The 16,878-nt window shown below is 55.5% G+C and overlaps 2 protein-coding genes across 3 annotated transcripts in view; one reads left to right on the forward strand and one right to left on the reverse strand.

Annotated features, from left to right (window-relative positions):
• The first annotated feature begins 539 nt into the window (after positions 1-539).
• On the forward strand, positions 540-6,542 carry TRAF4 (TNF receptor associated factor 4). The gene is made up of 7 exons (XM_049636682.1): positions 540-697; positions 3,640-3,691; positions 4,299-4,403; positions 4,474-4,635; positions 4,723-4,884; positions 4,982-5,137; positions 5,414-6,542. The coding sequence occupies exons 1-7, from the start codon at positions 555-557 to the stop codon at positions 6,044-6,046; spliced, it is 1,413 nt and encodes a 470-aa protein (XP_049492639.1). The 5' UTR covers positions 540-554; the 3' UTR covers positions 6,047-6,542.
• A 3,066-nt stretch (positions 6,543-9,608) lies between these two features.
• Positions 9,609-16,878, reverse strand: part of FAM222B (family with sequence similarity 222 member B) — a 76,762-nt gene continuing 69,492 nt past the window's right edge. For both annotated transcript variants that reach the window (XM_049636679.1, XM_049636680.1), the window contains exon 3: positions 9,609-12,591. In XM_049636679.1, coding sequence (XP_049492636.1) covers positions 10,985-12,591 — 1,607 coding nt within the window. In that variant the 3' untranslated portion in view covers positions 9,609-10,984. The remainder of the gene's footprint in view (positions 12,592-16,878) is intronic.

The following is a 16,878-nucleotide window of genomic DNA, read 5'->3' on the forward strand; positions in this document are numbered from 1 at the left end:
TCTGGCCTAGCGCCCAGCACGCCTTCTCCGCGCCAGCCGAGCTCCCCAGATCTGGTCGCCAAGCTTCGGCTGCCTAGCACCTGCAAGCTGGAGTCCCGGGCCCCTAGGCGACACGTGGCCCCCGAGACCGAGCTATACACTCGGGAGAAGGAACCATTGTGGCGCGGCCCAGTCCGGCCGCCGGGGCCCTCCGCCCCATCCAGCTTCAGGGCCTCCCAGCCCTGGGGAGAAGCGGAGCCGCGATCTCCCTTCCGAAGGGGAGAGAGTAGCCCGTACGCGGTTGGAGGGCGCGAGGCTGGTCAGCCGCCCACCCCGCAAGCCGCGAGCCCGCGAGGTGGGTGGGAGCGCGAGTGTCCGGCGCTAGGACCGCGCGGGCGCGGCTCCACCCCCTCTTCCGGCGGGCGGGCTCATGGGCTCGGGGGCTGGGCGCAGGCCGCGGCCGCCAGTCGGCGCCGCCCGGAGCCGGGAGCGCGGCCGGAGCGAGGCGCGGGCTGTGGGGCCGCCGCGTGCCCGGCCCCGCTCGCCCGTGCCTGCCGCCCGCCCGCCCGCCCGCCATGCCCGGCTTCGACTACAAGTTCCTGGAGAAGCCCAAGCGGCGGCTGCTGTGCCCGCTGTGCGGGAAGCCCATGCGCGAGCCTGTGCAGGTTTCTACCTGCGGCCACCGCTTCTGCGACACCTGCCTGCAGGAGTTCCTCAGGTGCGGGCCGGGGATAGCGGGGAGCGGCCGGTGGCGACGGCGAGGGGGGACGACGCATGGGGAGGGGCCCGGGCCGGAGACATGCCGGGCCTTTGTCTGAGCCGCGGCTCCGTGACCTCAGGGGCGCCCACCGTGACGTCACGGGGCGGCGGTGACGTCAGACCCCGAGGGAGGACCCCACGCACTAATCCGAAGGGGCCCGGGGCCCACTGGCGCCCACGCCCGTTCGGAAGAATTCCGTGCCAGCCTGCGGGGTGGAGGTGGGAGAAGACGCCCTTCCTGACCCGTGGCCGGCCCTCCCCCTCACCTGAAAGCCGGAGCGGCCTCATCCTTGAACTTTGAATCCTTACGGGAAGAGGAGGACAAAACCCTCTGTCCCGGGCAGTACCTTAAGCCTCCGGAGTTTCCGCCCATCTAACCTCTTCTGATTCTAACAATTCGAGAACGGCAGCTATTGTTCTCCCATTTCACAGATGATGAAACGAGAGATTCAAAAAAGGCTGCGGCTTGCCCACGGTCACACAGTTACTTAAAGGCTTAACTGGGTTTTAAGCCCGGGCTGCTTTTGGATCCACAACAGTGGGAGGACTGTGACGATACAGATCGCCCCTGAAGCAGTGGAACCCCTTGGGTGTCCCTCCTTGCCCCTGGGGATCTTCAGTACCGCGGGGCGTCTATAAATCGTTAGGGAGGGGGTCGCACCCTGAGTGTTACTGAACCAGGTGGCCCCTTGGCCCGTGGGGCGTTTGCTGAGTTCTGGGCACCCTGCGGTGTCCCGAATCTAACGCCTTTGCTGGGAAATGCTCACGTCAGGTGTGGGGAGGCAAGACGAGGGAGCCCTCATTCCTGGGGAGGTCGTGCCCCAAGAAGAGGTCGTGCTCCCTTTTCCCCAGGGAAAAGCTAGGTCAGCCACTGCCGCCTGTCTGGAGGTTGTTCGCTGAGGGGTTCTAGGGGCGCAGGCAGGGAGCGCTTCTGGGGCTCCTGCCTTCAGTGCTGCTCCCCTCCCTCTCTCAGCCCTCCGCAGCCCCTAGCTGGCGGAAATCTCAGCAGGCCCTTTGTTTTCAGTTCCCCGCAGCCCGGGCCGGCTCCTGCCCTCACATATGCTCCTGCAAGAGCTGCTGTGCTGCCCCCTCCTCTTTTTCCCTCACCCTCCTCTGTCCTCCCTCCTCCCTTCAGTGTACACACATACTCCCCTACAGACACACAGTCCCATTGTCTTCCGCGGCGCCCTACCCCGGCCCTCTGGTTTCCAGATGAGGCCAGCTGAGCCCCTGCCCCCACTCCCAGCTGACCCACCCCGACTGCCTGGGAGGGGGCTGTCAGGCCGTTTCCCTCCACCTCCTCCGTCCTTCTCCCCAGCTTCTGCCCCTCCCCCTCCCGGAAATCCCCTCTTCCTCTCCCACAGCCCCCTCCCCCCATCCTGTTTTCTCCCCTGGGCCTGGGCCTCCACTGCACTGCCTGGAGCAGTCTTGGCCCCTGCTTTCCCCACGCCCCCCCCTCCACTGCCTCCTCCCCTAGAGCTTGAGCGATGCTGCTGAGGCCCCCGAAGGAAAGAAGTGGTTGAGCAGGCTCTGTCCCTCACCACCACCCCTTATCCTACAAGCAAGGGTGTCCATAGCCCCCGCAGAACCTTTGTCCTAGTGGGGCCCCAAGCTGCTCGACTAATCTTCTGCCTGAAGCCTGGGGACTTGCCTTAGTCCCCTCCCTGTCTCCAAAACCACTAAATCAGCACATTCCTGAAGCAGCCCAGCAGACCCCTCCCCCATGGCCCACCCCCCTCTTTCCCCATTCCTGCTGGGGCTATTACTCAGGTTGGTCCAGGAAGACTGGTTGCCCTGTGGGCACGGGCACACCTCTTCGGTGCCTGGACATGTATTGTTCTTGGTATTGGCGGCATGGCCGGTGGTGGTAGTGGGGGTCAGGGGAGATGGGTGCTAGAAATCCTTTGGGCAGCCGGGGCACGGACTGCCCAGGGCCTACAAAGTTCTGTCGTGGACAGGGCTGCCATGTGGCTTCCGCTTCTGCCTTGATCTCTGCCTCCCACCTACCTGACTCAGACCTGCCAGGAATGCCATGCCTGAGGGCCTTCAGCCCTACAGCCCTACTGGGTGAGCCCTCGCTCTGCTCAGGCCATGCCAGGTGTGTGTGACTGGTCCTGGCTGGGGTCAGCAAGGGCATGTTGGTAGAAGAAGGCGTGTCAGTGGGTTCGTTGGTGCAGGGTCAGAAGGCTTTCAGCGCGTGCCCTGCAGTGACCATAGTCTTGGCTGTGCTTGTCTGGGCGGTTTTTGTCGCCCCAGCCTCTCCTCGGTGTCTGTGGGGTAGTAGAACCTGTGTGAGGCGGGGAGTCAGACCGATGTCCAGCCACTGCTCCCCCCGTCTCGGTTCTTTCATCTGCAGAATGGGAACATGCAGCCCCTTCGCAGAGGCAGGTGGTCAGGACTGGATGGGAGTGTGAACAGTGCCTTAGAGTGAGCCTCTCCTCCTCCTTGCTTTAGGAGGCACACCCTCACGGGAGGAGGGAAGGGATGGGGTAAAGTGGCCCCAAGCTGACCTTTGCCCTGGGTTCTGGGACGAGATCCCTGCTGGGGGCTGGGCAGCCCTGGCACTCCGTCTCAGCACTCACCCCCTGCCGCTGAAAACTTAACAGCGTGGAGGGCAGGTATCCTGTCCCTCTCCCAGTCCAGCTGCCCTCCTGGGGGGAGGGGTACCAGCTGCCACCTGTTGGCCAAATGCTGTCTGAGGCAGCTGTCTGTCTCTACTGGGCCCACAACCCTCTCCCCAGGACAAGAGCTAGGATCTCTGGGGTGCTAGGCAAGTGGGTACCTGCAGGCCTCTGGCTGAGGACAGGTCTAGTGAGAGGGAGGCTGCCCTGGTTGAGGGGTGGGACCTGGGTTCTCCTTTCCCATAGCTGGAGCCTGACTCTGTCCCCTCCCCCTTCACAGTGAAGGAGTCTTCAAATGCCCTGAGGACCAACTTCCTTTGGATTATGCCAAGGTGAGTCCACAGTGCCAGGCAGAGGCCCCAGTTACAGGCTTTTGCCCTTGGTGGAGGCTGGAGCTGCCGGCAGCCAGTTGGCTCAGGGCCAGTGTCAACCCGGTCCTGTGGAATCCTGTGCCCCCACAAAGGTGGCCCCTTCCCTCCCACCAGGCCGGTTTGCAAATGAGGCCAGTGTTTGCCCTGGAGGGCAGGCACAATGCCCGGCCTGTGGGGGTGCCAGGGGGTGCACAGAGCGGCTCTGTGCTCGCAAGCAGTGCTCCCCTCCCCTTTGGGTGGCAAGCCAGGCCCCTGGCTGAGGGCCAAGACCCCTCTACCAAGAGGAAGGAAGCAGAGGATGCGGAGGCTGCCCGGAACTGAGCAGGCTGATTGGCTGCTGTTCCAAAAGGAGGGAGTGTCCCGTGCAGGCATGTTGGGGACCCTGGTATCCAGCTTTGGAGCAGACACCACCTGCTCTGCCTTCCATCCCTCGGCACAGAGGGGACTATAGCTCAAGAGAGGCTGTTACCGACTCTAAGGTAGAGCTGGCCCATCTGGGGCTGGTGGGGGTGGAAACTGGGGACTGTAGCGGGCTCTGACCCTTCCGGGTTCCTCCCCGTCTACCCAGATCTACCCAGACCCGGAGCTGGAGGTGCAGGTGTTGGGGCTGCCTATCCGCTGCATCCACAGTGAGGAGGGCTGCCGCTGGAGCGGGCCGCTGCGCCACCTACAGGTGAGTCTCCGGTGGGAGGGAGGGGGCTCCCCCTTTCTTGGCAGGCACTGACCGTCTCGCTCCCCCACAGAGCCACCTGAACACCTGCAGCTTCAATGTAATCCCCTGCCCCAATCGCTGCCCCACCAAGCTGAGCCGCCGGGACCTGCCTGCACACTTGCAGCACGACTGCCCCAAGCGGCGCCTCAAGTGCGAGTTTTGTGGCTGCGACTTCAGCGGGGAGGCCTTTGAGGTGGGTGGGGCCCGGTGGAGGGCGCAGGGTGAGTGGGGCGCCTGGTGGCCCAGGGATCCCTTCAGTCGGCCTCTCTGGCGTTTCTAGAGCCACGAGGGCGTATGCCCCCAAGAGAGCGTGTACTGTGAGAACAAGTGTGGTGCCCGCATGATGCGGCGCCTGCTGGCCCAGCATGCCTCCTCTGAGTGCCCCAAGCGTACCCAGCCTTGCACCTACTGCGCCAAGGAGTTCGTCTTTGACACCATCCAGGTGAGGCCCTCCCTGAGCCGCGGGCCGTGGGGCAGGTGGCGGGGTGGGGGTGGGGGTCAGCCTATTGACCGCTGTCTCTCCGCCCCTGTGGCCGTAGAGCCACCAGTACCAGTGCCCGAGGTTGCCCGTGCCCTGCCCCAACCAGTGTGGCGTGGGCACGGTGGCTCGGGAGGACCTGCCGGGCCACCTGAAGGAGAGCTGTAGCACCGCCCTGGTGCTGTGTCCGTTCAAAGACTCCGGCTGCAAACACAGGGTGAGATGCCCCTCCTCTTCCCTGTCTGTCCCCTTCTTAGTCCTTGAAGCCTCAGATGTAGACCAGGCCCTCGCTGGTCCCTGCCTTGCTGCTCTGAAGCCTTCGGTCCTTCCTTCTGCTGGCCGGCAGCGGCCTCCCAAGTGTCCTCTACCGTCCCCGGTCAGAGCTGGGTGCCTGCAGCCCCATCGCCGCTCCCCTCTGTCCCCCGTCTCCCCTGGGCACGTCCCTACTGATCACTGTTCTCCCTTGCCCCATGGCCCGGGGCTTTGCCAACAGTGCCCCAAGCTGGCGATGGCCCGGCATGTGGAGGAGAGCGTGAAGCCGCACCTGGCCATGATGTGTGCCCTGGTGAGCCGGCAGCGGCAGGAGCTGCAGGAGCTGCGGCGAGAGCTGGAGGAGCTGTCGGTGGGCAGTGACGGCGTGCTCATCTGGAAGATCGGCAGCTACGGACGGCGGCTTCAGGAGGCCAAGGCTAAGCCCAACCTGGAGTGCTTCAGCCCGGCCTTCTACACACACAAGTATGGCTACAAGTTGCAGGTGTCTGCGTTCCTCAATGGCAATGGCAGCGGTGAGGGCACGCACCTCTCGCTCTACATTCGCGTGCTGCCGGGTGCCTTTGACAATCTCCTCGAGTGGCCGTTTGCCCGCCGCGTCACCTTCTCCCTGCTGGATCAGAGCGACCCCGGGCTGGCTAAGCCACAGCATGTCACTGAGACCTTTCACCCTGACCCAAACTGGAAGAATTTCCAAAAACCGGGCACTTGGCGGGGCTCCCTGGATGAGAGTTCCCTGGGCTTTGGTTACCCCAAGTTCATCTCCCACCAGGATATCCGCAAGCGAAACTACGTGCGGGATGATGCCGTCTTCATCCGTGCCTCTGTTGAATTGCCCCGAAAGATCCTCAGCTGAGTGCAGACGGGGCTCCAGGAGAAAGGGGGGTGGAGCATGACCTCAGCCAGGAACTGGCTGAACCTGGAGAAGGGGCCGGACCCCCTTTCAGCTGCTTCTGCTGCCCAGGTTCTGTTCCCCCTCTCCTCTTCCTTACCACCCTCAGGTGCCTCCTATTGGTGCTTCAGCCCTGGCCCCTGGGGGGAGCAGGTCTTGGGGTCATCAAGGGCTTGGAAAAAGTGATCCCAGGGCCTGTCTCTTCTCCTGGGCAGGGAAGACATGCCTTGGTGCCGGCCACACTCTACCCAGGACTGAGGCGCCTGCTGGTGCTATGTCCCAAGAGCCATAGTGGGGGGTGGGAGTGGGGATATGAGGGGTAGTTCAAAGAATCTGTCTTGAGATCTGATTTCTCTTCCCCTTTCCCCAGCTGTGCCCCCTCTGGTTATTTATTTACTTAGTGCCAGGAGGGCACGGCAGGGGAGCCCTGGTTTTTAATAAATCCTGAATTGTATTTATTAACTTGGTTCCAGCCTGACTTATCTGGGATGGTTAGGGCCGCCTAAAGCTGGGCCCAACAGGGAAGGCGTGGGGTCGCCGTGCTGCTTGCCACTCTGCGCTGCTGGATCGCCCTCTGGCGGACGACTCGGGAACTGCACTAGGCTTTGTGCGGAAGACAGGTGCCTGCCGCTGCCATCTGGTGGTTAAATGGGGGAGGTGCATTTTACGAGCCTGCAGTCCTTGATCCATACCCCACCAAAGACTAACTGCTTCTGCCCCCAGGCAAGTCTTTCTTGGTCCAATGATCATAGCTGTCGTGTAGCAGACACTCCTAAGCACGAATGTACATTATTCGATTAATACAACAGGCAAACGAAATCGCTTCTATCACCATACTAAAAGGACGGCTCAGTCGGCTGTAGTGAAGATTTACTGAGACGATGCTTGTTCCCAGCGCAAAACGTGCTTGACAGAATGTTAATCCAACTCCAAAGCCCAGCCCATACCCAGGACTAGGCTGAGCCGAGGGCCTTTTGAAGGGTATTTGGATTTTCTCATCCATGTTCATTTATTTTTCATACAGCCCTCAGTGAGTGCCTGTGATTATCCACATTTGACTGATGAAATAGGAATAGAGGAGTGAACTGATTTCTCAGTGTCTTTCAGCTGGTTTAGGACAGGGCCTGGATTCGGTTTTAAGCTCTAGCAATCCCTAGTAATACAGCTCCCTTCAATAATGGCAGCAGAGTTGGGTTTGGATCCTTGCTGTGCTTGCTTTTTGCCAAGTTGCTTAGTTACATGGGGCACCGTTACTCTCATTGGTAAAATGAAAGTAACCCTGTTTACCTAGACTTGTAAACTTTACGATTAATCAGCATAAAGTCCCTTACTCTTACTGCCTGGCCCTGTGAAGAGGCCCGATGTATGGCAACTATTATCTACTAAGGAGAAGGTTCAAGGGTGGTAGTGTTTGCCTTTTCCACCCTCCCACACACAGGTTGAGGTGGAAAGACCCTTGACATTCAGCCTGGGAAACTACCAGCTTATTAGCCTTCAAAAGGTCAAATTCACTGATCTAGGGGGGAGATGGGGCCCTGGCTGCCGGCTGGGAAAGATGGCCCCTTCTCCAGATAAGCCATCTTTGGCACAGTGATGCCTGGAAGCCCGCAGGGAAAACCACCGGCTGCCAGGGGCTCCAGCAAATGCCTTCTCTTCAGCTCCTGCGGCAGGTAATAGGCGACCCGGCCGGCATCTGTCTCCCAGGACAGGCCGGACATCCTCGGTCAAGCTTGGGCTCCCTCTGCCGGCAGGACCGTGTCACTGCACCACTCCAGGGGCGCACTGACTGGGAAAGCCGGATGGTGCCTCCCAGAGTCGCCCCCACACCCAGCCCTAGACCTCATTCCAGTGCTGTTGCAGACGGTCAGAATCGCTATGTGGAACTATGCAAAACCTGAGGTGCTGGTCTCCCAGCGCATCTGCCCAAAGAGGCCAGGCAGAGCTGGGTTCACCTGTCTACTTAGCTGCAGGACCTTGGGCCGACTGCGGGTAGGGGACCCAGGTAGAAGGCTTTCTTTCACAAGGATGGCGTGAGTAGTAAAGGAGGCAAGGGGACCTTACAGAGAAGGGCGTGCTCCGAAGGGAACTGTACTTTCAATTCCATCAGTACTCGGAGGGGCCACTTTTCAGGTTACAGATTGCGGCACCTATTACCTCCAGCTGTCAAAGGCCCTCAGAAATCCTCAAGTGGTGGAGGTGGGAGAAGGGGAGGGAGGGGCGTTTTAGTCTTCGGCTGGCTCATCAGCAAAGCAGATCCTGGTGTTTCAACGGTCCGTGGACTGAAAGTGGCAGCACATGGAGCCTGTAGAGCGGGGCGGTAAACCACACTTTCCCATGGGTCCCGACACGCCCCGAGCGCCCCGCCTAGGGGAGGCCCTATCACGTGCCGGCTGCCCAATCGCCGCAGCACCTGGTCTGGCATCACAGACTGGGAAGTGGGCCCAACACTATAAGGGCTCGCGTCCTACAACTGAGGACCCGCTTCTCTCGCGGAGAGCAGGGACGTCAGAAATCATTACAAGAAAAGTCACCTCAAACATTCACAGCATTCAACGAATAGGACAAGTTCTGGTGAGTTTTTTCTTTTTACTGGTTTATAATAATCTTAAAAACCCCATCACACCCATAAACCACCACAGGTGAGCAGATGAGGGAGATGGAGAATGAATGCTACAGTATGTGGACAGTGTAGGGAATCCGGGTATTCCCTAGGGGCAGCGTGGGATGGAGGCAGGGAGTGTGGATAGGAGGCCCTGGCTTGGACCCTTATTGCTGGTTGGGGGTTGGCTGGCAGAGGGGGGAAGAGAGGCTCAGGGTGAACTAGGAAACATCTCACACCAAAGGCAAGGGCAGTGGGGGTGGGGGTGGGGAAGAGGGGCCACAGTACATTTTTCCATGCAGACTAGGGGTGGGAGTGAGAGCTTCAGAGATTTGCACCCCTACACAGGAAGAGATTTGAGGGTTTGAGGTTTGATTGAAAGCCCCCAAGTTGGTGTCCGGTCCCATTTCCTAAGATAGCAGCTCACCTTTTGGGGAGAGGCATTGGAAAAACTCACAGCAAAAATATCTGGTTTGGAGATCAAGCAAGGGATAAGGGGGGACGGTGGGGTTCTCTCAGAGAAAGTGAGAACCGGAAGGGACCCTGGGTGAGACGGTGGCGGTGAAGCCTTGGGAGAAGGCGCTGCGCCAGAAGCTGCAGGTGCTCCTGAGGGCTCAGGGACAGGGAGGTACCAGTGTTCACAGACGGCAGGAAAATAAATTAGGACTTCATGTTGCTATCATTTGGCGTAACACAATCAGGCATTTTTTTTTTCTTTTTCTTTTTTTTTCTCTTTTTAAATATAAGGCAACTTGCCAACACATAATTTAAAAACTGGTCTTCAGTCACATTGCTTCAGATCACTAGAGAATTTCTGGCTAAAGAACAGTGGATAGTATAGTAAACAAAACCCCAAATCTTAAATAAGAACATCAGCTCACATTCCCCAGAGACAAGAGGAAAGGCAAGGGCTTATTTGGTTTAAAAAAAAAAAAAAAAAAAAAAAAAAAAAAGGCAGAGCCCAACTTTAACAGAAGGGTGCAAAAAATTACAAAACATGATCTAAATTTAAAGTTACAGAAAAGTTTTAAATTTCTAGCCAACTGATTGCCACTTGGGAATGAAACACGTTGAGCGTGGGGTGGAAGATGGGCACGTGACAGATGGGCGCGGGCAGGAGGGGCTGCTTCCAATGTAGGTCCACCTCCAGCTGTTAGAACCATGCTCATTTGGTAAAGGAAGAATTCAAAGAGCTTAAGGCTTTGTGTTTTTTTTTTTTTTTCTTTCTTTCTTCATTATACTGAGGGGCTGCAAAAGGAGGTGACTAGAGGGTGAATGTACCTGTGGGGCCGCTCACACAACGCTACTCAAACCCACACTACATTCATACAGAAACAGGACATTTAAAACTTACAGTGTAGAGCAATATTCTTAGCCAGTGTAGAGAACCAAATGCATTTTAACTTTTTTTTTTTTTTTTTTTTGGTGTTTTTAATTCCGAACTCCAATGTGATCATCCTTTCTTTACCTACCTAATATCTCAAGATCCTATTTTGTTTTGCTTGTGTTTTTGGAGGGGTGTGGGGGATGGGAGCAGCAGGTGAGTTGGGAGAGAGACAACAGTGAGAAAGGGACCTTGGGTGTGCTGGACAGTTACTACCTTTCTCTAGGGCTGGAAAGGGGTGTCAGGAACTAAGATACCAACACAAAGACGCATTTTTTCCCCCAGGTCTCAAGGCTATGGCCAAGTGCCTACAGGGTGCCCTTGAATGTAGCAAGGGCAAATGCAGTGACTCTGGAATCCAGATTTAAACAAAGCCCTGAGGAATGGAGAGGGGTGGGAGGAGGTGAAGATTGGGTCAGTTTTGAGATCTTTGGGTGAAGAAGGAATTAACTTCCAGAGCACTTGGGAAGTCTGGGTTCTTAGTCCCAAAGAGACAGAGGCAGACAGGGAAAGTCCTAGCTTAAGGGGCTGGGCACCTACGGCCACCTCACCTAGGGCCCTTCCTTACCCCACATCTCAGTCCTAAGGAAAACGGGCAGAGATGCAAGAAAAGGCAGGAGGTGGCTGGGGGGAAATGGTCAAGGTGGAGGGACTGATAGGCAGTAGAGACAAAAGCTTGGAGTTGGGATTAGGTCCTAACATAAACCCAGAAGCTGCTGGGGATGGTGGAGGGGAGGGTGAGGGCAGCAGGGGATCCCCCGCTGTCCTCAAATAGATCCCACCAAATTCCCTTTCTTAGACCTCTAAGAATGATCACATCGGAGCAGCGAAACTCTGAAACTATCCAATTACTCAAAAGTAAGTCTAAACCTAGGAGGGTGATGTATGACGTGTAGCTTGTGGAGGGCACCGGGGCTACCTATCTATACCCAGGGTGCTGAATATGAAGATTTCGACTATCTGCGGGATCAGGGGCTCGGTTGCCAGGGGCTCGGTGGGCCTTGCTCAGCATAGCCAGGCTCTGTTCTCGAAAGCAGGCCTGCTGGAAATCCCCGCTTAGGTAATCCACTGTTTGCATCAAGCTGTTCTGGGTTGCCACTGGACCGCCCCCGGCCCCTGCTCGGTAGTGGGCCCCAGCAGCCGTCCCACAGTCAAGGGGTGCACCCGTGGGCTGCCCACCGTGGAACGGCATGGCGAGGTCCTGAGACCCCGAGCTGTCGCTATTGGGAGTGGGCAGAATGTTGTTCCACAGGGGTTGGAAGTAGTGACCATTGGGGTAGGCCAGTGGGGCCGCCAGGCCGTTGACAGGTGGGGATGGGGTTGGCTTCTCCAGGGGTGGCTTCAGATGGAAGGACTGTGCCAGGCAGAGTTCCTGCGGGTAGGCAGGGGCCTTGCCCACAAAGCCAGGCCCTGCCAACTCGCGTCCTGCTGCGTGCTTGCCTGTCAGGCCAGGGGCCGGCGTCCCACCGGCCTCACTGCACATCTGCTGTAGGTGGGCCAGCTGGTGCTGGTTCCAGGCGACTGGCTTGAGGTCGCTAGGGTAGCCAGCAGGGGCTCGAGAAATGCCCGTGGGCAGGTTGACAGGGCCTGCGGCAGGCAACGCGGCTGTGGCCGCGTGGGTGTGCTCCATGGGATTGACCACACATGAAGGCATTGGCGTGGGGACGCTGTGGGTCGACACCCGGGTGCTTGCATTGATGAGCAGACTGCGACTAATGGGGCTGGGGTTGGCGATCTGGCCCTCACACACTGAGGTAGTGCTGATGCCTGCCCTCGTCTGGCAAAACTGGTTGATCTGGTGCACGATGCTGCTCAGGTCCGGGGGCTGGCTGTGCTGCAGGGTGGCCGCCATTGAAAGGGGGATAGTTGAGGTAGACACGGTCACATTCGGGGGGGCATCTGAGTCTGGCATCTTCCGGCCTCCATGCAGCAAGGGATTGGGGGGGTGCTGGAGACCCTGGTGAGACAGGGCCTGAGGGTGGACCAAGCCCTGGGTTTGGGCCATGGGCTGAGGGTGGCCCAGGCCCTGAGGCTGCTGGAGGCTCTGAGGGTGGGACAGCGCCTGGGGTGGCGGGATACCCTGAGGGTGCTGCAGCGTCTGGGGAGGGGCATGGGCCAGGGTCTGTGCATGCTGCAGGGCCTGCTGGCGGGCCAGAGCCTGGGCCTGGGGGTGGGCTAAAGTGCTGGGTGCCACAGTAGCATAGGGCGCCACTGGGGGGTTCATGATGGCCTCAGGGAGCAATCGGGCTCGGGTGCCGTCAAAGTCCTTGAGTATGCTTTTGGCTGGCACTTTGACAATGGCAAGCAGGCCTGCCTTGGTGGCTGCCTGAGTCGGGTAGGGGCTGTAGCGCTGGGCTGATGTGTCGAGGCCGTTCACAGTACGACGAACGTGTTTCCGCTGGGGAACCTTCACACTGTTGGGGAAGATTTTTATAGTCAGTGGGTTGTTTGCGACCTTCTTAGCATACGCGTCCAATTCGGCTGGGGTAGGATAGTGAGCAGCTCTCATTTTCTGTGTAGTGTCCCCTAGAGAGAGAGAAGGGTAAGGAGAGCAAAGAAGGAGAGGGAGCTCATCAGTGCCAAGCCAACCAGCCCTTCTAGATTCCCCTTTTGAGGGCCTATGGTGGAGTAGGGGTTAACGAAGTTATCCCTAGTCTTCATTTTAGACCCGGCCTCACTGTGCCCCCAAGTAACAAGCACTGCTAACATTCAGTCAGTGCTCACAACTAGCCAGGCCTTGTGCCAGGTGACAGGCTCTCGGTGAATCCTCGCTACTGCTTTAGAAGGTGGGTACTATCAGGCTTCTCATTTACAAATGAGGCCACCAAAGATCAGAACAGCAGAGCAACTTTCAAAGTCCCGGATTTTGGAGACTGAACTTGGCCAATTCTCACAGAAGTAACTGAAGGTTGCTCCTCTAAGTGGAAATCTCTCCAAGTTCCTACCTGTTGGCCTCAGCAGTGAAGGCTCTAGGCAGACGCTCTGGTAAAGATGGTGCCCGGAGTGACTGCCCTTCAGTCTGCAGTGGCCAGTGAGGCAGCAGCTTTCTCTTGTGCCTTGGCAGCTGGGGCACCATACCCACTGGGTGGGCATCCTGGCTCAGCAAACAGGATGTCTTTTTTTCAGGAGCAGAGGAATAAGCTGCCAAAATCCCTCCCCTAGCCTTATGTCACAAGTTCACTTTTGTTTACAGCTTACCCTCGGCCTGACTGGGTGAAGATCAAAAGGCTTTATTTATTTCCTCGTGGGGGGTGGCAATAATGACAGGGCAGCAGGGAGGGAACTGAAAAGAAAGGTTTCAGAGAATCTTTAAGTCCCGAGTGCCAAAAATAGTCTGTTTGGCCCTTGTCAGCTGTCACTTTCCAAAATGAAAAGAGGAAAAACCTGCCTGCCTTTGGAGATGGCGGAAGTACCTACTCAATGCGCCTCATTAATGTTAACAGTTTCTTTGTTCTCATCTCCAGGGGCCACCCAGCAGGGGGCTCCAGCGGATGTTGGACCTCCAGTCAAAAAGGAAAAGGTTCTGTGAACAAGAGCTCTTTAAGGATGCCAGGCTCCTGCAAAAGGTCTCAGCTCTGTTTTCCCTCTCTGAGGTAGGGTGTCTCCCAAGTGTACACAGAAGGTGCCTAATAAAGGCTTGCTGCGTGAGTAAGTACCCAGTCTGCCCAAGCAGAAGGAAGGGGCTTGGCTGGGAGCCTAGGCTCAGCTAGCTAACTCCCACCCTATTTCCTCCCCTTGCAGAAGGCAGCCAGGATAGAGCAGGGAACAAGCTGACTGAATGCCCAGCTTGTGGCCTCAGCTGCTTTGGCCCAAGAAGACCCCATTCAGTCACGTCACTGGGCATCAACTGCAAGAGAAGGGGGGCAAAGAGTGTGCCAGAAGGAAGAGGGCACAGCTGCCCTCATTTGGTGGCACTGCTGGTTAGCCTGCCAGCAACTGCTTAGAAAATGCTGCTCTTGGAGGCAGGAAAAAAGAGAGCTGACATCCACAAGGCACAGCGAGATTTGGTCCCATGCTCACCAATGGAGAACTTAGCAAAAGAGTACAGAGTGGAAAAGAGCTGTGCTGTTAGGGGCACCATGCCTCGAAGTAGCAAGGACTCACACGCTTAAGTTCTACTTTATTAACTGTACAGGTTAGACGCTCAGTCCACAAATGTTCGTTAGATGACCGATTTGAAGAAGGTCTTAAAAGGATGAATGTGACCGTGACAGTTGAGGGCAAGAAGGGGAGGGAGGCAGAGAGGCCCAGAAATCTCCTATCCACTAGGTATTACTAGCTGGTGAGCAGAATCAAAGCCCTGACAGCGGAGTGTGAGTTCCGCTGCTTCTTACAAGCCACTGACCCTCAATGGGCTTCAGTCTCCATTAAGTAGGGCCTTTTTCTGACCCTTGTTACATTCTCCTGGACAAGAAAATACCAGAAGTCTGGGATCACTGAGACATAGTCCCTTGAGACACCAGAATTCCATTAGAAGCTGCCTAGGTCAGCCGCTGCACTCGGGTGTCTGACTGGTCAAAATCAACTGAACAACTCTGGGCTCAGCTGAGTAATGGCAGTCAACAGCTGCTGGGTTTTACTTCAGACAGGTAATACAGGTCTGCCTCTGGGCTTTCCTCCACAGTGGTAGGTTTTTCTCCTTGAAGACCAGGTGTGTGAGAGAGAGGTATACTGGCTTACTGAACAATAGAGTTCCTTTGTTCCAAGTCAGTACCAACTCTCAGGGTGTTTTCTTTCTCCTAGCAGAGGCAGAAGGTAGCTTGGCCTGATTCAGGAGTATGGAATGGGACACTTACACCGGATTGGCTCTCTTTTAGTTCTCTTTTCCCTGTTTCTGCTGATGTTGACCATGGTGATGACAGTAGTCAGATAAAGGAATCAGAATCAAAAGGAAATAAGGGTGGGAAGGGTGGATACAGGCTACAGTATCTTTGTTTTGAGAGAGAGCATGAGAGCGCACACAAATCCCATGAGGGGCAGAGAGAAAGGGAGAGGGAGAGGGAGAGACAGAGAAGCGGGGCTCAAACTCACAAACTGAGATCATGTCCTGAACCAAAGTCAGATGCTTAATTGACTGAACCACACAGGTGCCCTACAGTATCTTTGTTAAGGAAGAATCTCAAGGATGAGATAAGTATATTGGACACAAAAAAATTGGCTACATTCTTGGAATCCAGCACCACCTACCTCATGTACCAGACTTGAGCTTAGCACTTAAGAAAACTTTTTTTTTTTTTTTTTTTTTTTTTTCTAAACACTTTCTTATCTCAGTCCCACAAGGGCACCCTGGAAGCTTGCTTTCTTCTGTAACATCTTCCCTTAATTAAGGGTACAGCTAACACAAATACCATGGCTTTGTAAGCAACTTATTTATTATTTTTTAAAGTAAGCTCTTTGCCCAAGTGGGGCTCAAACTCACAACTCCAATATCAAGAATCACATGCTCTACCAACTAAGTCAGCCAGGGTGCCCCTGTAAGCAACTTATTTAAATAGCTGGTACCAAAGGTGTCATCAACGGGGAATAAGGCAGGGTAGAGAATAGGGAATCTGTGGTTAGAACAAAGTTAGAGAGATCCGGATTCAAGTACTGGCTTTATTATCTGACTACTCAGGGTCTGTCTCAGTGACTCTTCATTTATAGATTAAAAAAAAAAAAATTTAAGTTTACATATAAATTAGTTGGCATATAGTGCAACAATGATTTCAGGAGTAGATTCCTTAATGCCCCTTCCCCATTTAGCCCATCCCCCCTCCCACAACTCTCCAGTAACCCTCTGTGCTCCATATTTAAAAGTCTTATGTTTTGTCCCCCTCCCTGTTTTTATATTTTTGTTTCCTTTCCCTTAGGTTCATCTGTTCTGTCTTAAAGTCCTCATATGAGTGAAGTCATATGATACTTGTCTCTAATTTTGCTTAGCATAATATCCTCTAGTTCCAACCACATAGTTGCAAATGGCAAGACTTCATTCTTTTTGATTGCCAACTAATACTCCATTTTGTGTGTGTGTGTGTGTGTGTGTGTGTGTGTGTGTGTGTGTGTGTACCACATCTTTATCCCTTCATCCACTGATGGACATTTGGGCTCTTTCCATACTTTGGCTATTGTTGATAGTGCTGCTATAAACATGGGGGGGGGGGCATGTGTCCCTTCGAAACAGCACGCCTGTATCCCGTGGATAAATGCCTAGTAGTGCAATTGCTGGGTCGTAGGGTAGTTCTATTTTTAGTTTTTTGAGGCACCTCCATACTGTTTTCCAGAGTGGCTGCCCCAGAGTTTGCATTCCCACCAGCAATACAAAAGAGATCCTCTTTCTCCGCATCCTCACCAACATCTGTTGTTGCCTGACTTGTTAATGTTAGCCATTCTGACAGGTGTGAGGTGGTATCTCATTGTGGTTTTGATTTGTATTTCCCTGATAAGTGATGTTGAGCATTTTTTCATGTGTCTGTTAGCCATCTGGATGTCTTCCTTGAAGAAGTGTCTGTGCATGTATTTTGCCCATTTCTTCACTGGATTATTTCTGTTTTGGGTGTTGAGTTTGATAAGTTTTTTTTTTAAGTTATTTTTTTTCAATGTTTATTTATTTTTGAGAGAGAGACAGAGGCAGAGCATGAGTGGGTTGAGGGGCAGAGAGCGAGGGAGACACAGAATCTGAAACAGGCTCCAGGCTCTGAGCTGTCAGCACAGAGCCCAATGTGGGGCTTGAATCCATGGACAGCGAGATCATGACCTGAGCCAAAGTCGGGCAGTCAACTGACTGAGCCACCCAGGCGCCCCTGAGTTTGAGAAGTTCTTTATAGATTCTGGATA

Source organism: Panthera uncia, chromosome E1 (assembly GCF_023721935.1).
Source record: "Panthera uncia isolate 11264 chromosome E1, Puncia_PCG_1.0, whole genome shotgun sequence".
NCBI lineage: Eukaryota > Metazoa > Chordata > Mammalia > Carnivora > Felidae > Panthera > Panthera uncia.